General features: G+C 36.4%; 1 protein-coding gene across 11 annotated transcripts in view; it reads left to right on the top strand.

The window, feature by feature from the left end:
• MYBPC1 (myosin binding protein C1) overlaps positions 1–19,010 on the top strand; it is an 81,053-nt gene extending 62,043 nt beyond the window's left edge. For 8 of the 11 annotated variants that reach the window (XM_068663766.1, XM_068663783.1, XM_068663776.1 and 5 more), the window contains 12 exons: positions 763–831; positions 979–1,020; positions 1,918–2,085; positions 2,553–2,641; positions 3,882–4,077; positions 4,853–4,992; positions 6,789–6,948; positions 8,450–8,586; positions 9,348–9,534; positions 14,384–14,442; positions 15,891–15,930; positions 18,249–19,010. In XM_068663766.1, coding sequence (XP_068519867.1) covers positions 763–831; positions 979–1,020; positions 1,918–2,085; positions 2,553–2,641; positions 3,882–4,077; positions 4,853–4,992; positions 6,789–6,948; positions 8,450–8,586; positions 9,348–9,534; positions 14,384–14,442; positions 15,891–15,911 — 1,268 coding nt within the window. In that variant the 3' untranslated portion in view covers positions 15,912–15,930; positions 18,249–19,010. The remainder of the gene's footprint in view (positions 1–762; positions 832–978; positions 1,021–1,917; positions 2,086–2,552; positions 2,642–3,881; positions 4,078–4,852; positions 4,993–6,788; positions 6,949–8,449; positions 8,587–9,347; positions 9,535–14,383; positions 14,443–15,890; positions 15,931–18,248) is intronic. The other 3 variants (XM_068663789.1, XM_068663786.1, XM_068663825.1) reach the window with 3 other exon arrangements.
• The last annotated feature ends 483 nt before the right edge of the window (positions 19,011–19,493 follow it).

The following is a 19,493-nucleotide window of genomic DNA, read 5'->3' on the forward strand; positions in this document are numbered from 1 at the left end:
TTAAAGGGCTTTGTACCTGCAAATCATCTGTTTTCATAGCTAGTAAATAGGCATTTCAGAGAGTCTCTGTTGGCTGAGATCTTTGCCAGGGTACCCATCCAGGAGCATGTACAGATACTGAAATAGTATTTTTACTGTCCTGAAAATGGCCCAATCCAGACTTCCAGGAAATCCAGGGCAGTGATAGCTTTGACCAGGAAATAAAGCCTTAGTGATTGCATCATATTTGTCATTATTCATGACTTTGGCCATGTTTAGTTTTCTTTCTATGTTTCCTTTAGTTAAATGTGTTTTCTTCCTCTGTCTTAGTGATCTTTTTTTTTTTTTTTAACCCCAATACTTCTTTTTTCTGTCTTGCTTTCTCAAAGTTACCCTCTGAATTTCTTCTCTCTTCTATGATGTGTTTTCTTCTCCACCTACACTTTCTCCCATCATCACTTATCATTTTGTTTCACTTCTATCTCCCAAGTGTTCCTTTCATCTCTATTTTTCATCTGTCCAGGGCTGCAATCAGGCCCAAACTAAAAACAACTTCATCTCCTCTTTCCTTATCCTTTACTTCTCCTGTGAGCATCCTACATAACTGTTCTTGATCTAGATGCCCCCTTCCCACCTCTTTTCTACTTGCAGACTCCCTAAGTACAGGTTCTCTAAATCTTTAAAGTCCAGCATCTATCTTTGCATACTTACTAACAGGAATTGCTAACCACTGACAAAATGCTCCATCTGTGTGAAAGTGGGTGTCTCTGATTAATTTTAAAGATGGATTCTCACAAGGTATATCGACAGATCTGTCTGAGGAATTGGTGGAGCCACCTTTTAACCTGGAAGGTACAGTACCAACAAAGGATTTAAAACTTCTTTAATAAAAGAAATTTCTGAGAGTACATGTACTCTTAGAATTTTCTGCAAAACATGTATAAAGGGGAGGGGTTGGTGTTCAGGAAACAGTCAATGATTGCAATCCTTTTCTGCTAGAACCTGAAAGAAGCAGCTTGAAGGAGAACTTAATTCCTAAAAGTAAGACATACACTTCTGAAAATCTTCCACAGTGTTGTGTGCTAAGTCTGCAGGGCACTTTATCTTATAATAGTTCTCTTGTCTTTTATGGCAGTATTATAGTACTATCTTTATAAGATGTGGAAGGTATTGAAAATGACTTGCTACTGCGTGTCTCCAACTCCAAAGGTCAAGGTGTTAGCAGTGTAGCAACCTACGGTGTGGAAAAGAATCATTTGTATTGAAACTGTTCTGAGAGACTGTGTTGTTGTGTAATCTTATGGAGTGATTGTGTGACCGCTTAGGGTTAGGATAAAAATCTAAGAATGTTGTCATTATGTCATATGTCATTTATATCAATACGTCATTATTCATTGTGTGAATAACTTTCATACAGACTTCTTATAAAGGCACCAGGAGAGATGGCAGCTCATTGCAATTTGTAAATATAATGTGCTTCTCTGATCCCTGCACTCTCAGTAGTATTTTCAAGACTACTCAGTACTGGTTTAATTGTGATATTGAAACAAACTGAAAAGCCCATTTCTCTCCAAGAAAGTTAAATCAATGCTGAGTGCTTTTGGAAATATATTCTATGCCCCCCTTGTTTTCTATCAGTTGAATTCAATTCAAATTCAAATGAGTTTTCTCTCTGGTACAATTAAATGATAGACACGTTCTGAAAACATTTATTTCTCTAAGTGAAAATATATAACTGTCAGAAATGCATTAAAATTTGAAACTTTTTCTATATAAGATTCAAGATTGCATTTTAGCCTAATTGGAAGAAAAAAGATGGATTCATCGGTATATAATGAATCAATTATCTTTCTATAATTTTCCTCATCAGTACACTGGATATATTTATAATTCCCTATTCTTTTGGTTCGTCCTCCCCTCCTCTTTTCCCTAAACTAGCTGATGAATGGATCGTGGCTAACCCAGAACTGACAGACAAAACAAAGTTTACAATCAATGGTCTGCCGACTGGCTCAAAAATCCTCGTGAGAGTAAAAGCTGTGAATGCTGCAGGTGAAAGTGAGCCTAGGTACCACCCACAGCCTATCTTAGTCAAGGAAGTTGTAGGTAAGATCCTCCTGCCTGTTCCCACTCACAGATATACTCTGCTTCCATATTTAGTTCTGTTTTTTAAGGCTAATACTTGTAGTTGGAAGCTGATGATGTGCCCTTATAAAGCCATCTTGCAGTGGCTAGAAATCATGTAAATATCTTTAAAAATATATGTAATTCTTTTTATTTCTTCCTTTCATTTCTGAGCCTTTATTGTTCATGCTTTCAAGGCTTTTTCTGCAGAGTTTGTATTTGATATTCCTTTTTTAAGTAGTACTGAGTATCCCACCTACTCCTACCACCACAGTTACAGTGGTGTACTGAATGTAATGCTGTGGAAAAATATATTTAAGATACTACACTTAGTGGTCACTTTTGGGAATTGTAGACCACACAGTTCTGTTTATAGTGATGCCTAGCAGTACTGCATCAGTTAGAAAAGAGGATAAATGTCAAACATAAGCTTTTGTTCTTTTTTTCAGAACCTCCGAAGATTCGCCTACCTAGACACTTAAAACAGACCTATACTCGAAGAGTTGGAGAAACTGTGAATCTTGTGATTCCTTTCCAGGTAAGAACTTTCACTGACAGGAAATTACTCAAGACGCGTTTTTCTTATATTGCTGCTTTTTAACGTATTTCCATGCATTTTTGTTAGGCCAGTGAGTTAATATAAGAAGATGTGGACATGCACAGATGTACACAGGTGCTTGTTTCGATGTCTCAAAGAATGATGTGATGTTAAGCCAATTACTGAATTGGGTAACTAGCTTAGACAGACTGATTCATCATCTGTCATCCATAGAACCCATAAATCCTCTTAGCAGACATTGTATGTGAGATAATCACTAGCACAATGCAAAATGACTACATTGGCAGTAATTAGATACGGTATCATGAGTGTCACTGTAGCATTTGATCACTATGTGTTCTTGAGAGGGAGGTGAAGAGTGGGCAGAATTTCATTGTCTCTGATAGAAACTGCGATTTTTAAGTCATTGAGATCAAAACCAATGATATGTCCATTTGCAAAGTTATAGCACCTCTCCCAACAGTTACTGCCTCTCTACCCGCAGAGTCCTTATTCTTCTGAATAAAAGAATTCTCTTCACACAGATACTGGCTTCTACCAGGCTGTCAAAAGCCTAGTAAAATCTTGATCAGCAATACAGTACAAGATACACTGCTCCAGAGAAGTTAAAGGAATATTGTAAGGTTATTCTATTCTCTAAGACAAGGCATTCAAAAAAGGGTAAGAGTACCCTTTCGAACAGCATTTATAAATTGTTTGCCTCTGGAAGACAAATCCAGTGGCAAAGCAGATGGAATTTACTTCTATTTAAGTACATAAACTGGGTGCTACCATGCCAAAAATGTATACACATCCTCCTAAAAGATGTCAAGCTGGTCTACCTAACAACTATTCCAACTGCTTTTGCGGTAGAAGAAGAGAGTTCAGGATCCCTGGAGCATTAGTCCCCTACTTAGGTGCCCTCCTCTTTCACCAGCAGTATAGAGAATGTAGGCCGTTCCAGAAGGTGAAATATTTTGTTGTGCATTTTTTGACTTTTAACCTTTTTCTTTTCAAAACATGTAATTGTCCAGTTTAGCCAGAATATGCAAATATTTTTGGTCTCCTGGGGAGTGGGGAGGATGCATTTTAGGTAAATTAATGAGATTACATCTTAAATGCTCTGTTATTTAAAAATGAACTTTCTCTGCTCCTTTCAGGACAGTTTTGATTTCCCTTTAGGACTGACACTCTTTTCTTTCCCAAAAGCATATATAAATTGTTTCCTGGCTTCTTATAGGGAAGGCCAAGGGCAAAAGTATCATGGCAGAAAAATGGTTCTCCAATAGACAAGAACCAAATCAACATCCGCAACACTGAAAATGACACGATCATCTTCATCCGAAAGGCAGAAAGGAGCCACTCTGGAGAATATGACATGAAAGTGGAAGTAGAGAACTTGGAAGACAAAGCTACAATAGATATTCAAATTGTTGGTATGTTTTCAGAAACAGAAATGCATGTGTGCCAGAAAAGTGGACTCTAGCCATTCCAAGGCAGTAGGAACACAATTCTCTACATCCAATTACTTGTCTATAGATTTGCAGTCTCTAAGTAAACCTCCCTGCACAATGGCAGGTGCTTGTTTGCTTGTTTAAACATGATAGCCTCTTGTTTTTTTCACTGTTTTGCTTTTCATGTTCTTGTTTATCCAGAATGCAAGCCTTTTCCTGTTGAGTGGTAGCCAAAGACAGAAATGGTAGTAAATTCATAGTAAGTTTGTAGTAAGTGTAACGTGAAAGAAATCTATGTTGAAACTATATGTAGGCAGGAAAAAAAGAGAAGAGAACACATTTACTTTTAATTTTTACCAACCTATTTATTTACATAATAGGCAAATCTGGTAGCAAAGCCTTTATGATGATTGTCTGACACTACCCGTTTTAAGAACTCTTTTTCACCTGCTAATTACTTTTTCAAAATATCATGTCCTTCTGCAACTAAAGAGCATATGCACATTATAAACCATACTCACAAAGTGGTCCAGTTAGGTTTTTCATGATTCTGATATGGGTTAACTGTTGAAAGTTTTATTTTGCAGTCTCATCATTCTTTGGACATTGGGTTTGGCATATGCATGTGTAAGAGAGAAAGAAAATAAAGTGGAAGGTGTGTGTAGGAAAGAGACAGCAACAAAGTGGAAGGTGCATAGGAAGCAGAGAGAGAAAACAAATATAATGGAAAATGTCATCTCCCATATTTTCATTACAGATCGCCCCGGCCCACCAGAAATTGTTACTATTGAGGACGTGTGGGGAGAGAATGTAAATTTATCATGGAAGCCACCAAAAGATGATGGCAATGCTGCCATTACAGGGTACACTATTCAAAAAGCGGATAAGAAGAGTATGGTAAGTAAGTAAGATGCTTGAAAGGCTGATGTACTTATGAAACTGTTATTTTTAAAATAAAAAGCCTTATATGTTTAATTAATGTAGGGGGACAAATCACTGGTTGATGTTCAGGAAATCTTCAAGGAATATCTAAAGTTTCTAAGAATCCCATCTCCAAAACCTAGAGATGTTTTCAGATGATGTAAAAGAGGAGTACTAAACAGGAAAGGACAGGTGGATTAGAGAGAACTAATTCCAGGTTGCTAGTAGAATCAAAATGTGGGGCTACTGATTTCAAACCTGTAATGGCATATTGTATTAGTCACTACAACTCCTTATGACTCATGGCAAAATGGTACAATGTCATTTGTAAACTGCTTTGAGATTTAGAGACAAAAAGAGCAACATGTTCATTTTAATTTTTATTTTACTTATTATTATTTTATTATTTATTTTAATTTTTATTATTTTCATTAAACTAACATGAATTTTATGCCTCACTAAAAGAAGGTATTTGGATTCTTACATTTAACACTTATTGCTAATTTAAATGCTGGAAATTTAGGATGATATTTTGGGCATTGTTTAAGGGAAACTTTTTGCACACGCCCCCAAAATTCATTATGTTGATCTGCTTCATTGTCTGATCAATGAATTCCTCATGTTTCTCTGCTTCCCTTCCCATTCTTCTTTTTTTTTTTTTTTTTTCTTTTTTTCTTTTTCTTTCTCTTCAAATTGTTTGATGAGGTAATCTCTGTACAGTGACTAGAAAAATGATGCCCCCTGTCCTTAAGTTACTGTGTTAAGGAGAACACAACAACAGCAGTGTCTAGGGGCCAGTGTGTCATGGGTCATTCTGGTCATAGTTCCCCCATATTCTCTGGTGCTGAATTCTACATTTCTGGCACAGCTGGCCTTCTACAAGAAACCATTTTCTCAAAAGACAGCTCCTTAGCCGTAGGTCCTCAGTGGAGTACAGAAAACACATCAAGTTACATGGGATGATGTTCTATTGATTTCTGAGAAATCTGAAGTAAATGAAGGCAACCAAATATCAACACATACTGTGGCACAGGAAACTTGGCACAAGTGGTTTTTTAGAAAAGCAGGAAAACTCTGCAGGGTAGAGTAAGGAAAAGTAAGAACGTTGTTGTGGTAATACTGCATTTTATGTTAGATGTATTTTTAGCATTAACCTCTTTTATATCAGGTGCTATGTAGGTATTGTGTACTAGGACAGACATCCTGGTACTGTGGCGGTACCAAAATGCTAAAACTCATCTCCCCATCTGAGCCTTAAGATGTGCCTTTTGCTCCAGAAAAACATGGATGAAATTATATTTCTCATGAATGCTCAGCTTGTGGAAAAGGGAGTAGGTTAGTGTGTTGTCCTTGTGTGAACACAAGTCACTGTGGAGGGCTTTTCCCCATCTTCAGGTTTTTTTGTCCACTACAGTATTTTCTCTGTCAGCAGCGTGGAAGAGGAATGAAGGAGCTTGCCCCTGCTTGCACAGGACAACATTTGTAATATTAAATTTTCTAAAATGAACCCTTCCAGCTAACACAGCATAACCATTCAGTATGATTCACTGCCATTTGGCCTTCACCGCACAATGCTGAACTCTGATATTCTCATTACCACTCACATCAGATGGAATAGTTAATTACTGTCAGCTTCACTAACTTAGTATTCATTGACATGCCTTTAATAGAAAATCTTATTCCCACCAGCTTGATGGTCCTTCCAAACAGTGTCTGGGTTAGAAGCGCAGTGTGCTGCGGGGAAGCTTAGCCTCTGTGTTTCTGTGTTTCAGGAATGGTTCACGGTAATTGAGCACTACCACCGCACCAGTGCCACCATCAATGAGCTCGTCATAGGAAACGAGTACTACTTCCGGATCTTCGCTGAAAACATGTGCGGCCTCAGCGAGGATGCAACAATGACCAAAGAGAGTGCTCTGATTGCAAAAGATGGTTAGCTAATTAGCCTTTCCTTATCAAAGGGTTGGGGTGTGTTCAGAGTCTGGAAAGATATTAGAGGTAAAGGCTGTTGATCAGGTACAAGCAACAGCTAGTACATTTTATAATAGGACTTTTTTGTTTGTCCATATAGTTAATAGTTTTGTGTGTGTGTTTGTTTTGTTCTGTTTTTTAATCAAGTGGGATATTTCTTCCATACTCTGTCACTTTCGGTGATCTTGGACATCATAATCGTGTTACCACTGGCAGAGCTAAGTCACTGAGCTGGAAGAGGAGCACAGCTCTGTTAGCAGCAGTGGGCCACTGCCTCCCAGTGGAGACCCAGCTCCAACTGTGCAAATGCTCCAGTCCATTTCAGGGGGCAGGATCCAACAGTTAAGCTTAACTGCCTGCTTCACATCTTTTGCAGGTGGAGCTGGAAAAACTGAATCCCTGCTGTCAGAAGTCCTGACATTTCAGAAGTTGTCAGCTTGGAATGGCAATTTAAACATGAAATAAATAAATATATAATCTAACTGCCCTTTTATGGAAGGGAAATTCCAGAAATGGGTGGTTTAGCAGAAGAAAAATCAGATCAGTTCTGTTTGTCTGAAACGAGTGTATGACTGCCATGACGTAGAGGACAGACAACCCATACCGCCCACACAGATAGGCTGAAGGACAGGAGATCAGGGGTACTGGAACCCACTTCTATTAAGAAAAACAAACAAACAAACAAATTGCTTTTCTATTAGAAACTGGATCACAAACAAAAGCAGGGCTATAGGAATTGCTTTTAATCTCTGCCTACTTGCTCCTGCCATGAGAGTAAGTATCAGGCTTAAGCTGCATTGAAGCCAGTAAGAAACCTTGAAGGTTGAAAAAAAAAAAAGATGTTTAGTGTTGGCTGTGCACAGGAATCAATCTGTCCAGCTGGTTTAAATGCCAGCTTATTTTATGGGCGAAGGTTATTTACTGATGTTAATTTGCATTACAGAGCAGGGATAAAGTGTTAGTGGGAAACTGGGTTTTACTACCAGGCTTTTCTTGCACGGAAACAGTATCCATGAGGGCATCTGTATTGTTAGTGGACTGCATGAAGCAGATGGATTTTCAGATATGGAGCCAGGCAGATCAGAGCAAACTGTGAAAAGCAATTGGCAGCAGAGTGAACATGCTGAGACACACAGTGTCAAGGCAGACATTCTGCAGTGCAGCAGACAGGACCCATGCTGTTCTGTAATGTATAGGTCAGTCAGGCAAAGAAATTGAATATATGTGTATTATTTTTTACACCACCTACAGACAGACACGCCCTCAGACCTCAATCCTACAGCATGACCAAGGGCGATAGTCACGTCCCAGGACCCTTTCTAGCCTCCCATATGAGTTCAATTACTATGGCAGGCTGGTTCCTGGCATCAGGACAGGCAAACTCTGGAGTTTCTTAAGATGCTTGGGTATTTAGATACACTACAATACTCATCTTTATAAATGTATTGTTTTCATTTCATAGGTAAAGTCTACAAATACCCAGTTTACGATGATTTTGACTTCAGTGAACGACCACTGTTTACCCAGCCTCTCATTAACACGTATGCTGTAGCTGGTTACAACGCTACTTTGAACTGCAGTGTTCGGGGCAACCCCAAGGTACAGCAAGCTCACAACAATATCCGTTAGCACCGAGAAAGTTAACCTAATTTGTCTTAAAAGCCAAGCTGAATTAAAGAATGGTGTGGGCTCTAAAGCATACAAAAAAAAAAAAAAAAAAAAAAAGGGAAAGGACAAAACTTCATGAAAAGTCTGGGCTGTACAGGGACCAGAACTGATGACAGTAAAGGTTGTTATTAAAATAAAGCTATAATTATTCTAGAAAAAGCTAATTATGCTTGAAGTAAGTGCATTGCAAAAATACTCATTGGTTCTCAGATGCATTGTCTCCCAGTTTATTTTGAGTTTTGCCTTTTTGAGATTTATTTTCTGATATGATTGATTGATTTAGTAAAATGGGAACTCTAGAGCATTTATGTCCACTTTTTAGAGTTTCTGTCTGTTCCTTCTGTAAACTGCAGTTAAAAACATCCTTTGCTTATTGACTTAGACTAATTGGAAGTCAAAAGATATGGCTGAGGTGTTTGTTGTTATTACACAGCACCCCTTATATTGATAACAGGCTTATATTTATGACTTTAATGATGTGATCGAAACTGCACTGAAAACACATGCTTTAAAACAAAGGCATGATGTAGCCCATGTTTGTTTGAGTTAACCATTATTTATTTTCCATGACTGTTTTATCTATTTTGCATCATTTCTGGATTATTCAGCTTTAACAGAACATCACAAACAATGGTAAAAATATTTGCTTTCATAGATTTGTGCATGTGGGTTTTTGTTTGTTTCTATCACAGCCCAAAATAACCTGGCTGAAAAACAAAGTCATTATAATGAATGACCCAAGGTACCGAATGTTCAGCAACCAAGGTGTCTGTACCTTGGAGATCCGCAAACCCAGTCCATATGATGGAGGCACTTACACCTGCCGAGCAGTCAATGAACTTGGAGAGGCAGAAGTTGATTGCAAACTGGAAGTAAAAGGTAAGAGTTTTAAATCATTGCAAATGCACTGTTTGTTTGAACAAACTCTTCATGGTAGACACACGTGTGCAAGGCAAAAGGGAGTTTAAACAATTTTTTTTTTCCACAGGTGAAAATAATAATTTGGTGTTAGTACAGAATAAACTACATTGGTAGTTTTGTTTTCCTTTTGAGGGCTGTGTTGTATTTATACTGCATCACTTTTTATTTCTTATTTTTATTTTTTCCCTAACCCCAATTCATACATTCGGTGTTTGCAAGAACTCTTTCACAAGTGACATGATGTGAAAATATAACTCTCAGATCTCTGACGCTTACCTGATAAACTCTAGTAAGACTCAGCCATTGAGCTCTTTGAAAACGCATTAAAAATCATCTTGAATAGGATACGGATCTCTCAAGGAAATGGCAGTTTTGTCTGCTTTAAAATGATGTATTAAACAAAAACATTTGTTTCTAAAGGAAAATTCTTAATGTAGTTTGTTAGCAAAGCCATGCAGCAAAAAGAAACAAACAATACTGTTCTCAAGTACACAAGCTAGTTGATATACTTCCTGTATTTGCTTTAGGAACAAAACATTTAAAACTGAATTTTCAAGTACAGGTAAGGGGAAAATAGTAGGTCAGACCTTTACCACTGACAACAAATCTTTATTTTCATCAATAGAAACATTCCTATGAATTCCAGGCAATTTGGCATTGTCTGGGATACCGTGAATGGCAATAAGATTTGGATTGGACTACTGATGAATAATGTTAAGGCTGTATTTTTCAGAAAACTACTTCCTAGGAAAAGATGGGGTCATATTTAGTTGGAACCCCAAAGGCTTTTGCTTCATGGAAGTCTGAGATTATAAGGGTGGAAAGCTGCCTAAAGCCAGCCAATAAAAAGTGTCTCCATCAGGAATTTAGAGAGAATTTAGGCTATCTGAATATTGGCCTAATTTTATTATTGTCATCGTGCTTGTCTGTAAAGAAAGCCATACTGTTTAACATCCTTATGCACTGCATTGTGTTTATTTTAGGTTTCAGTTTCCATTTTCTGATGTATCCTGTCCCACAGCTCAAATTTGCTAACAAGAAGCCATTTCAATAAATGCTGGGTCTCTGAATTTGAACATTTAACTAAGATAATGGAAGTATGCGTAATATCATGTTTCTTAATTGTCATGACTTATTCTTAAGTTGTTGTCTTTGAAAGGTAATGTACACATCTTGGATGTATGAATCTTTTCCATGATCATAAGCAAACTTTCTATTTACAGCATAGCAGAAGACCTCATCACCTGAGAAGGTTGCTTCATCTATTTTTTTTATACTGAAAGGCAAAAGCCATGTTAGTTTTGCTATTCCATCAAGCTTTCTAGTATTTGGACAATGCTGTCAGATGCACAATCTTTTTTTTTTTTTTTTTTTTTTTTTTTTTTTTTTTTTGGGTGGTCCCTTGGGGAGCCAGGAGTGAGTTGGACTCAATGATCCTTGTGGGTCCCTTCCAACTCAAATATTCTGTGATTCTATGATTCTAAGTCCCCAAGCATTAAAATCCTTTCCCACATTTACACTTTCAGCACTTTGCTTGTAGTACTTAATTCTCTGTTTAATTATTTTATTTTATTTTATTTTATTTTATTTTATTTTATTTTATTTTATTTTTACATTTGATGTGCAGAATACCATAAAATGTTTTTAAGATAAAGAGAAAAAAAGCTAATCTGTCAAGTTTAGGAACTGGAAAATTTTTCCATTGATTACATATTATTCTTCAGTAACTGTTTTTACAGCTGTTGTGAAATAGTTGTTTCTGTTCATCTTGAAACTTTTTTGTTTCACTGAATTGTGTTGAAACACAGTTTGCTGCTTTTGAAGCATGATATACACCCAATGTCTTCACTCAACCTCCCTTTATATGCAAGTTTACAAGATTTTGTTCACCATCAGTGGAAGTTGCTCTGTGTTACTGTTCTTAAGAGCCAGGCATGGAGTGATTTTGCCTTTCACCAATACTGATAGGAATTTAATTTCTTACTATTGCAAATTTACATACTGGTATGTGAAATACGCTGAAAATGATTAGATGCTTTTCCAGTCAATAAAAAAGTAATTTATCTAGGGGGAAAAACAAAACCAAAAAACATGTCCTATTCACTAAAGTGTTTACTAGGTGCATTTGAGATTATGTCCTTGAGGATTTTTTCTGATAAGTATTCATCTAATTTTCCTACTTGCCGTTCTCTGAGTAGTGTTCTGAAACAGAGAGCACACGATCCATGATGTTTGCAGGCTGCCTGCTTTCCCATCTGCAGCTGATTCTTTCTACAACAGTTGCACTAAAGATTTTATTAAAAATAAATAGATTAATTAAAATATATATTTTTTAATTTATATACACGTATGTCAACATGGCAACAAATATTTAGGGTAAATAACACAGAGTAGTGAAGCGTGAGAATTCATGTAGAGGTTGTAGAGCTTTAGGTACTATGAGCCTTTAAGAGCAGCTTAGAGGAATGACTGCAGTTTGGGTTATGGTATGCACTAAATGATATCTCAAGATTGCTTCCAGCTCTGTGATTTTACATGTAAGTCAGTTCTTAACGTTGTCAACACACCCTACCACCTCAGTTAAATTCAAGCATCCCTCCAATCATTTATCCCAAAGGAAACCTTGGATAGATGCATGAGCATGGTATCATGTCCTAAGGGCTGCAGTAGTCATCCTATCAGCTGGTTGCAGTACATCCTACAGTCTCACTTGCTCTGGCACTGCACCTCCGGGTTGTAGTTGAACCTACCAACATTGATTGCTACAGTGAGAATGAGGATGTAAGAAATACTCCCTGTAGACAAAATTTAATCAATCCTTCCTATCTTTTAAGCAAAACCCATTGATTGCAATACATTTGTAGCACAGACATTTCTACATTCATAAATATCTTTATTTTTTTCTCAAAGAAGTAACATTTTCTTGAAAAGATCAACTGAAAAATTGAATACTATGCTACAGACATCTTCCTCAGAACATTTTATTCTACAGTGTTTTGTGTTTATATCACGTCTGAAGGAAGTCCTCCAAAATGCAGTCTGCTATTCAGCATCCAATCTGGATCATGTGTTGTCTCTCTCTTCTTAGCTATGTGACAGGCTGCTTCATTAACCCAAAATCTCACCTTCCCTAGTTAACTGTTTTGGAGCCCAGTTTCCTATCAACCATCACCTACTGTAGTACCACTTCCCACCACACCTCTTTGGTCTGTGTGTCTCTCCCAATACTTCAGGCTGCAACTTCTTGCCCTCGCTGAGATTCTTCTACGCATTCTGGCAGGAAAATTGGCCACTGTTTTAAGTGTCCTGTTTGAAGACTGCTCAGATTAGCAATTTGTGGGGTTTAGACATCTGTTGTAAGTGTTCAGTGCTGACGCTCTTAACGTGACTGGTAGTTCAGCTGATGAATTCAAAGGGAATAGGATTAGGCAGAGACAGCAGCTGTAGCTTGGCAAACCAGTTAGGCTCAGGGTTTGCTATATGATACAGACAAATACAACTGAGTATTAAATGACTTGAGCATAAAAACATAATTGAACCTTATTTCAACCTACTATTGACTTTTGTGTTGAACTCTCCTTAAGTTTCCCAGGCTGTTTGTTCATTTAGGAGGGCTCTTCGGGTGACTGCACACCACAATGACATACAGTGTTATGGATTCTGACTCACTGGAAATGGATTGCAGTGTGTGTGTGTGTGTGTGTGTGTATGCACACTTATATGTTTAGCTTTAAACTGGTTCAGCTTTAGTCCAGCAAGTAACAGTCAGGGTATGAATTTGTAATGTTGAGATACAGTTGAATGGTGCCTGAATAGGATCACCAGGCTCAAGGCAATGCTATGTATCTGGTGAATGTATGAACTACAGCAGTCAGTGGTATTATTACAAATCCTGGTTTTGTAAGTCACACTAAAGATAACTATACCATGCAACAGTATACACTGCAGTACGTAAATCTTCCTTATGACAGAGAAAAGAAGCTCTAGCCAACCATTTCTGAGTTGCTGGAGATCTGAAGTTTATCATGCATATATATATGCGCGTATATATATTTGTCCAGTTCTAGGATTATCCTGGAAGAATTACTGACAGAACAGTTTAGGATTTTGGATTTTGCATAGTATTTGACCAACAGAGCAGCTATGGATATTCTGAGTATTATCAATATGCTACAATTTTCTAGTTTTCTATTTATATAACTCCTAGTCGTTATTAAATTTAATACTTATTTCTTGAATGTTTTCATGGTAGTTATTTAATAATAATATAAAATCCTTGTTTTATCCTCAAAAAGGTTCTACATTTACTGATGTTATTTCAGATGGACATTACATCACTCTTCCATTTTCAGTTTTGCTGAGTGAACTTAAAGAAGGCTGCTCAGTACAATTGCATGTACAATGCCTTTTTTATAAATATGCTGTGCTGAAAGTGTAATGTAATAGAACTTAGAGATAAGAGTAACTCTACCTTTATCTTTAAAGATATGTCTTAAAATATATGTCTTAAGTTTGTTTAGGTAGATCCTTAAATATGGCTATGAATTTCTCTTTATTGTAAGGAAATGTTTTCTTTTCATTGACCTCAGTGAAGCTGATAAGATTCAGTTAAAGAACTGTGCTTTTTATCATGATACATGTTTTTGGAGTATGTCTGTCTTAAGAGTGAAATCAAGCTTGGTGATCACTGATAGATTGATTGTAGTGAAGATGCTGTATGAGAACTATTAATAAATATGGTGTTAAAGTCAATTTGGAAGAATTTCAAATGCGAATAAATACCACTATAAATATTCTAATTCTGCAGTGATATATCAAGGAGTAATTAACGCAGGAGAACCATTCTTCTTGGCGGGGAATAACCAGGTTTATAATAAGCATACTCCTCTGGACATTCCATCTCATTCCCTTCCTCTCTTTTCACATTCAAACTCATTTTCTGCATGCAAAGTGTGTATTTATTTGCTTTTTTAGAATAAACTAGCTGGTGTCTCATGGCATACAATGTTTATGTCACATGAGCAATGAAGGCCAAATTAATCAAGAATATAGGAATTTAACAACAGAGTTACAAAAACTTTAGCCATGCATCTACTATGCCACTGGGCATAGAACTTGTACGTATGAAGAATTGTTTAATGACTGTGACTACCGTTGACCTGAACGCTTAGACCTTTCCAAGAGGCAGAATTTTGCATCTCAAAAACCAGATCTTGGTTAGTTTGCAGAATTACTGAAATATCAGAAGTCTCATAAAGTCATTTGCTGTGCTTAAAAGGCATTCTTTATTACAGATTTGGTTTTGGTTACAAGTTAGTGCTCTGAATGATAATCTATGCCTAAACTTAAGCTACAGGATCTAGGGAAAAAATCCTGATCCAATTGAAATCAGTGGAAATTTTATACTTAAAAACATATATTTTTATTTAATTGCCTTTACAGTTTATTTTAAATTTGGGTTCATTGGGATTACAATGGCAGAGAATTTGGTCAGTTCAATAGAAATATGTTTGCTTGCAACCTTACCCAAATCCAGAATATTAGCAGAGCAGTTTTAAAATGGTAGAAATGCCCAGAAAGTAGTCTCCAGTGTTTTATACATCCAAACTTACTATTTCAAAACTAAATATGCTAAGAAATTAGGCTAAACAATGTTCTTGCAGTATTTGAAGTAGTAAGGTATTTTTTTTAAATGGCTACAATAGGCGTAAAGTTGAGTGCTTCTATATATGTATACATATATATGTATATATGGACGTATTATAGAGTCAAAATGTTTAATTAAAGGTAAAGACGCCTATAGAGTAAATGGCATGTTTTAGGTAATGTAAATGTGGATATGTGACAAAGTACATACTTTAGTACGCAGGTACGTAATTAGTCTGTACTTGATTATTTTGCCTTACAGAGTTTCAACATATATATATATGTTTCAGTGTTATGTGTGTGCTTTTTTTTCCCCTGGTGGAAAATACTATATATATATATGTGTTAGCTTCTTTGAAGCTACATTTGGAAACTATTACAATAAATGTCATTTACATAATTTGGTTATCATCTATTCTGTAGACTAATTACAGGATTTATAGTTACTTTTACATATTAATATAGCTTTTACATATTAATGATAATTTTGAAGTGGAACTGGATCCCCACCTTTTACTCTCCATGTGTTTCAATTCCCACATTATTTTACATGACTAAGGATTAAAACATCATCTTGGCATAATCGTAAGCATAATTTCACTCAACATTTTCTCTCTACTTTTGTGTTTGAGATTAAATTGTTACTTCTCTTTCTCTCTCTCCCTTAGTTACACAGTAAGGATTTTTGAATGTATATTGCCATCTAAGGTAAGCTTTCATATGGTACTTGCATATGAAGCTTATGTCTGTTTACACGTCATACAAAGTCTTGCCTAGTATGGCATGATTTTCATTACGTCACTTAATGAAAATGTTTTTGAAATGAGTAGCATGATAGTTTTAACGCATGTAAAATCAGATTTGCATAATAATTGCTTGTTATAGTAATCCCTGTTAGTAGTACCTCCCACTACTTTCTATCAGTGCATGTTCCAATGGAATTTAACACAAGCACAAGTTAGCATGAATAAAATGCATTTTGCATTTACAGTCATTTATTTTTATGTAGGAATATACCTCTACATAAATGAAATATTTATTCAACATTTAATTCCATTTAAAAATGAATGATTCATATCACAATTTCCACTACATGAGTTGAAAAGAATGCTAAAAAGCATGCATCTTTTTGTCTGCATTGTGCATCTATCTACATGTAAGTTTGGGAGTCTTGCAACAATGCAACTGTTAAATGAGATAGTACAGTCTCATAATCACTAGTAACTAATTGCACCTTAATTGGTTAATCCTTGTGTCAATAAAGGTTATAAATACCTAAAATCGGCACTCAGGATAAATGCTGTATGTAAGTATCAGCTCAGTTGCATTTAGCTGAAGCATTCACAGACAGTGATGTCTTCATCCTGACAATGTACTTTTGCTTTAAAACTTTATGCATGTTCCAGAAAAGGCTGAGAAGGTAAGTACAGTTATCAATGGGTGATTTTGCAGCTCGCAGAACAGAATATCTGTGCAGAATTATACAAGGAATAAATATCATTGGTATGTTGCTCTCTTACCACAAATGCCACCCTTCCTCTTGAGAAAGGAGAGCCTCTATTATTTTTAGCAAAATATTTATTTTTTTTTCCATTGTTTCTGCCACACATCATTTGATTTCAATGAAATTTACAGAAATACCATGTATTTAGTTTCTGCTACAAGTTCCTATTTTTTTTCTTCAAATGGCATGAAATTTCAGTTTTAATTTGGATTCTTTGTATTAAATTACTAATTCTACATCAGTGGGATCTGGGGTGCCCTAGCAGGCGTGTTAGACACTATGTGCACATTTTTTCTGGGCAGTGAAATAAATGTTTTGTTTTGGAATCCTAAAACCATTAAACCTACTTAAAAAAATCCTTTGCCTTGTCCATTTTTCCAGAGCATCAAATAAATCATTGAGTACTTCTACTAGATTTCTTATAAGCCTAGGTTTCTCTCTTAGCGCAGCGATTTAGGTTTGGTTCAGCTTTTTACTCACAGTGGCTAAGCCACAGTAATTAAGTTTATGGACCTAAAAGGCTGGGGATGTTTCTTCTGAATTGACTTTTCAGTGAATACCGATGCTTACCACCACAAAACTGCAAAGTAACATTTTTTTTAAGTTTCTTTTTAGAGACAGAAAACAAAGTTTGGGCAGGGCTAGAGGAAACAAAGAGGGACTTGTGAGCATGCATTCACTGCTGCACTTCATGATGACACAAGCATGGAGCAAATCTTCAGCTCCCACAGCTTTGAGATCAACCATCACCAGCTCCAAGCTCTGAGAAAGCTCCCCTATGCAGACACCGTACGCTTTAGCACAACATACAGCTTGGCTGCAGAGCAGGGCAGCCCCAGCAGTAAGCAGAGCTTTCAGAGATGCAAGCTAATTTCATGTCATCTGTTTTTCATTCACAAGTGAATCCAAGATCATTCTTCATACTTCTGCTGGAAATGAAAATTTCGACTTCTGCCAATTCTCTCAGCAGTCTAAATTTAGGCACCTCTATCTAAAATCCTATTTTTTTTTTTCCATATATATATTTACATGTGTCATCCCAGCTCTTACTTTCAAGCAACGCGGTAAATATTTTGCTAAATACTTGCAAACCATTTTAAGGCCCAGCCCTAAAAGAATTTGAATGTCTCTGCATGTATCCCACAACTGTTTGATATCAGGTGTTTTCTTCATTGTTCCTTCTGTGCTGACTTCCATCTCCAACTGCGCTCCACCCAGCCTAATGGAAATCCAGGAAGGTCGCTTGCAGTGAAGCTATCGTGTGGTGAGCAGAGACTTAGCCGAAATGAAATTCACCCTGTGCAAGAGGACAGGAAAGTTCTGTATAATACGGAGATTAAATAATGGCTAATTCTTGTGCTGGGCTTTTGAACAGGGGTGAATTTTATCCCATCTTAAAATGAGAGGTATACAATAGGGACCGATTCAATCTTTACCACTTTAGCCAGAAATTAATGGTTCAAACCTTTTTATTGCTCCAGGTGTATTCAACCTGAAAAATTGTCTTGTCCCTTATTTGTAGGTGGACTTTCATTCTTCAGACTATTAATGGATGGAGTGCCTCCGCATATCATCGATTCGTATATGCGTGAAGTACAGGCAGACAAAACTGAGGGGAAGTGAGAGTCCAACCACAGTGCTTCCTGCCGCCACCCTGGAAACTGGTAGCCAGAATTACAGCATTTTAATTCTTGCATTGACAGAACAAATGTGTGGCTGCAGATTTTTTCTTCTTCTTCTTCTTTTTTTTTTTTCCCCCCCATCTTTCTCATTTATTGTTTTGTTTTCTCTACCTGCTCTTACTGAAAAGAAAGAATACGCATGGATTGCTTTGGGGTTGAAATGAGATGAACTGAAGACAACACACACTTTGTAATATTCAGCTTTGTTTTCTGTTTGATATTGTGTTTGTGGTTTTTTTGTTTTTTTAATGAGGAAAGAGGAGAAGCTGTGTAATAATAAACATGAGGAAGCGGTCAGAGTTGGTACTCGGTGGTACAAAACATACTTTTGTCAGACTGAAAGTACATGGATTAGCCAGTAGCTGTGCAATAAGACCTTTGGAATACATACCTCTTGGATAATGTATTTTATTCACTTGAGAATTGTTTAACAAAATACAGTTTTATTATAATATAATTAATACATATGTACTTAATGATCACTTACGCTGAACATACCTTCCTTTAGAAGTTTTGATTTTCTAAATCTGGCCCATCAGGCTCTCAACTGAGCTGAAATTGTTTTATTTAATGTATAATAAATATGAAGTGTTTAAGATCTATCAAGTTGTTTCCTGTTTTTTTTTTTTTGTTTGTTTGTTTGTTTGTTTTTTGTCTTGTCCTACTGTATTTCTTATTTAATTTACATGTACCATAAAGCAAGAACTTGAGCCTACCACACAGAGTGGGACACTTCCCTATCATACTGTCACTTATATACCTGTTCTCAGTCCAGCCATATAGATAGTTCTTTTGATCACTGACTAGTGATTGATCCTCAATTACAGTTTATAAAAGCAAAAGTCTACTAAAACCAGTAGTACCGGTAGTATCTTTTGATGTCAGTACATTTCCAAGCAAACATCTAGCAGTTTGTAATTGTGCAATAATAAATGAATTTGTTACTATGATCCACCACTGCTGAAGCAGTGTTTTTGCATTTGAATTACTGCTTCTTTCACTTTGTGAATCTGAATACCTTTTCTCACTTTTTTTCCTTTTTTTTTTTTTTCCTGTAAATCTCACTCATTCTGACATCCTTTATC

The sequence above is a fragment of the Anas acuta genome, chromosome 1 (genome assembly GCF_963932015.1).
Source record: "Anas acuta chromosome 1, bAnaAcu1.1, whole genome shotgun sequence".
NCBI lineage: Eukaryota > Metazoa > Chordata > Aves > Anseriformes > Anatidae > Anas > Anas acuta.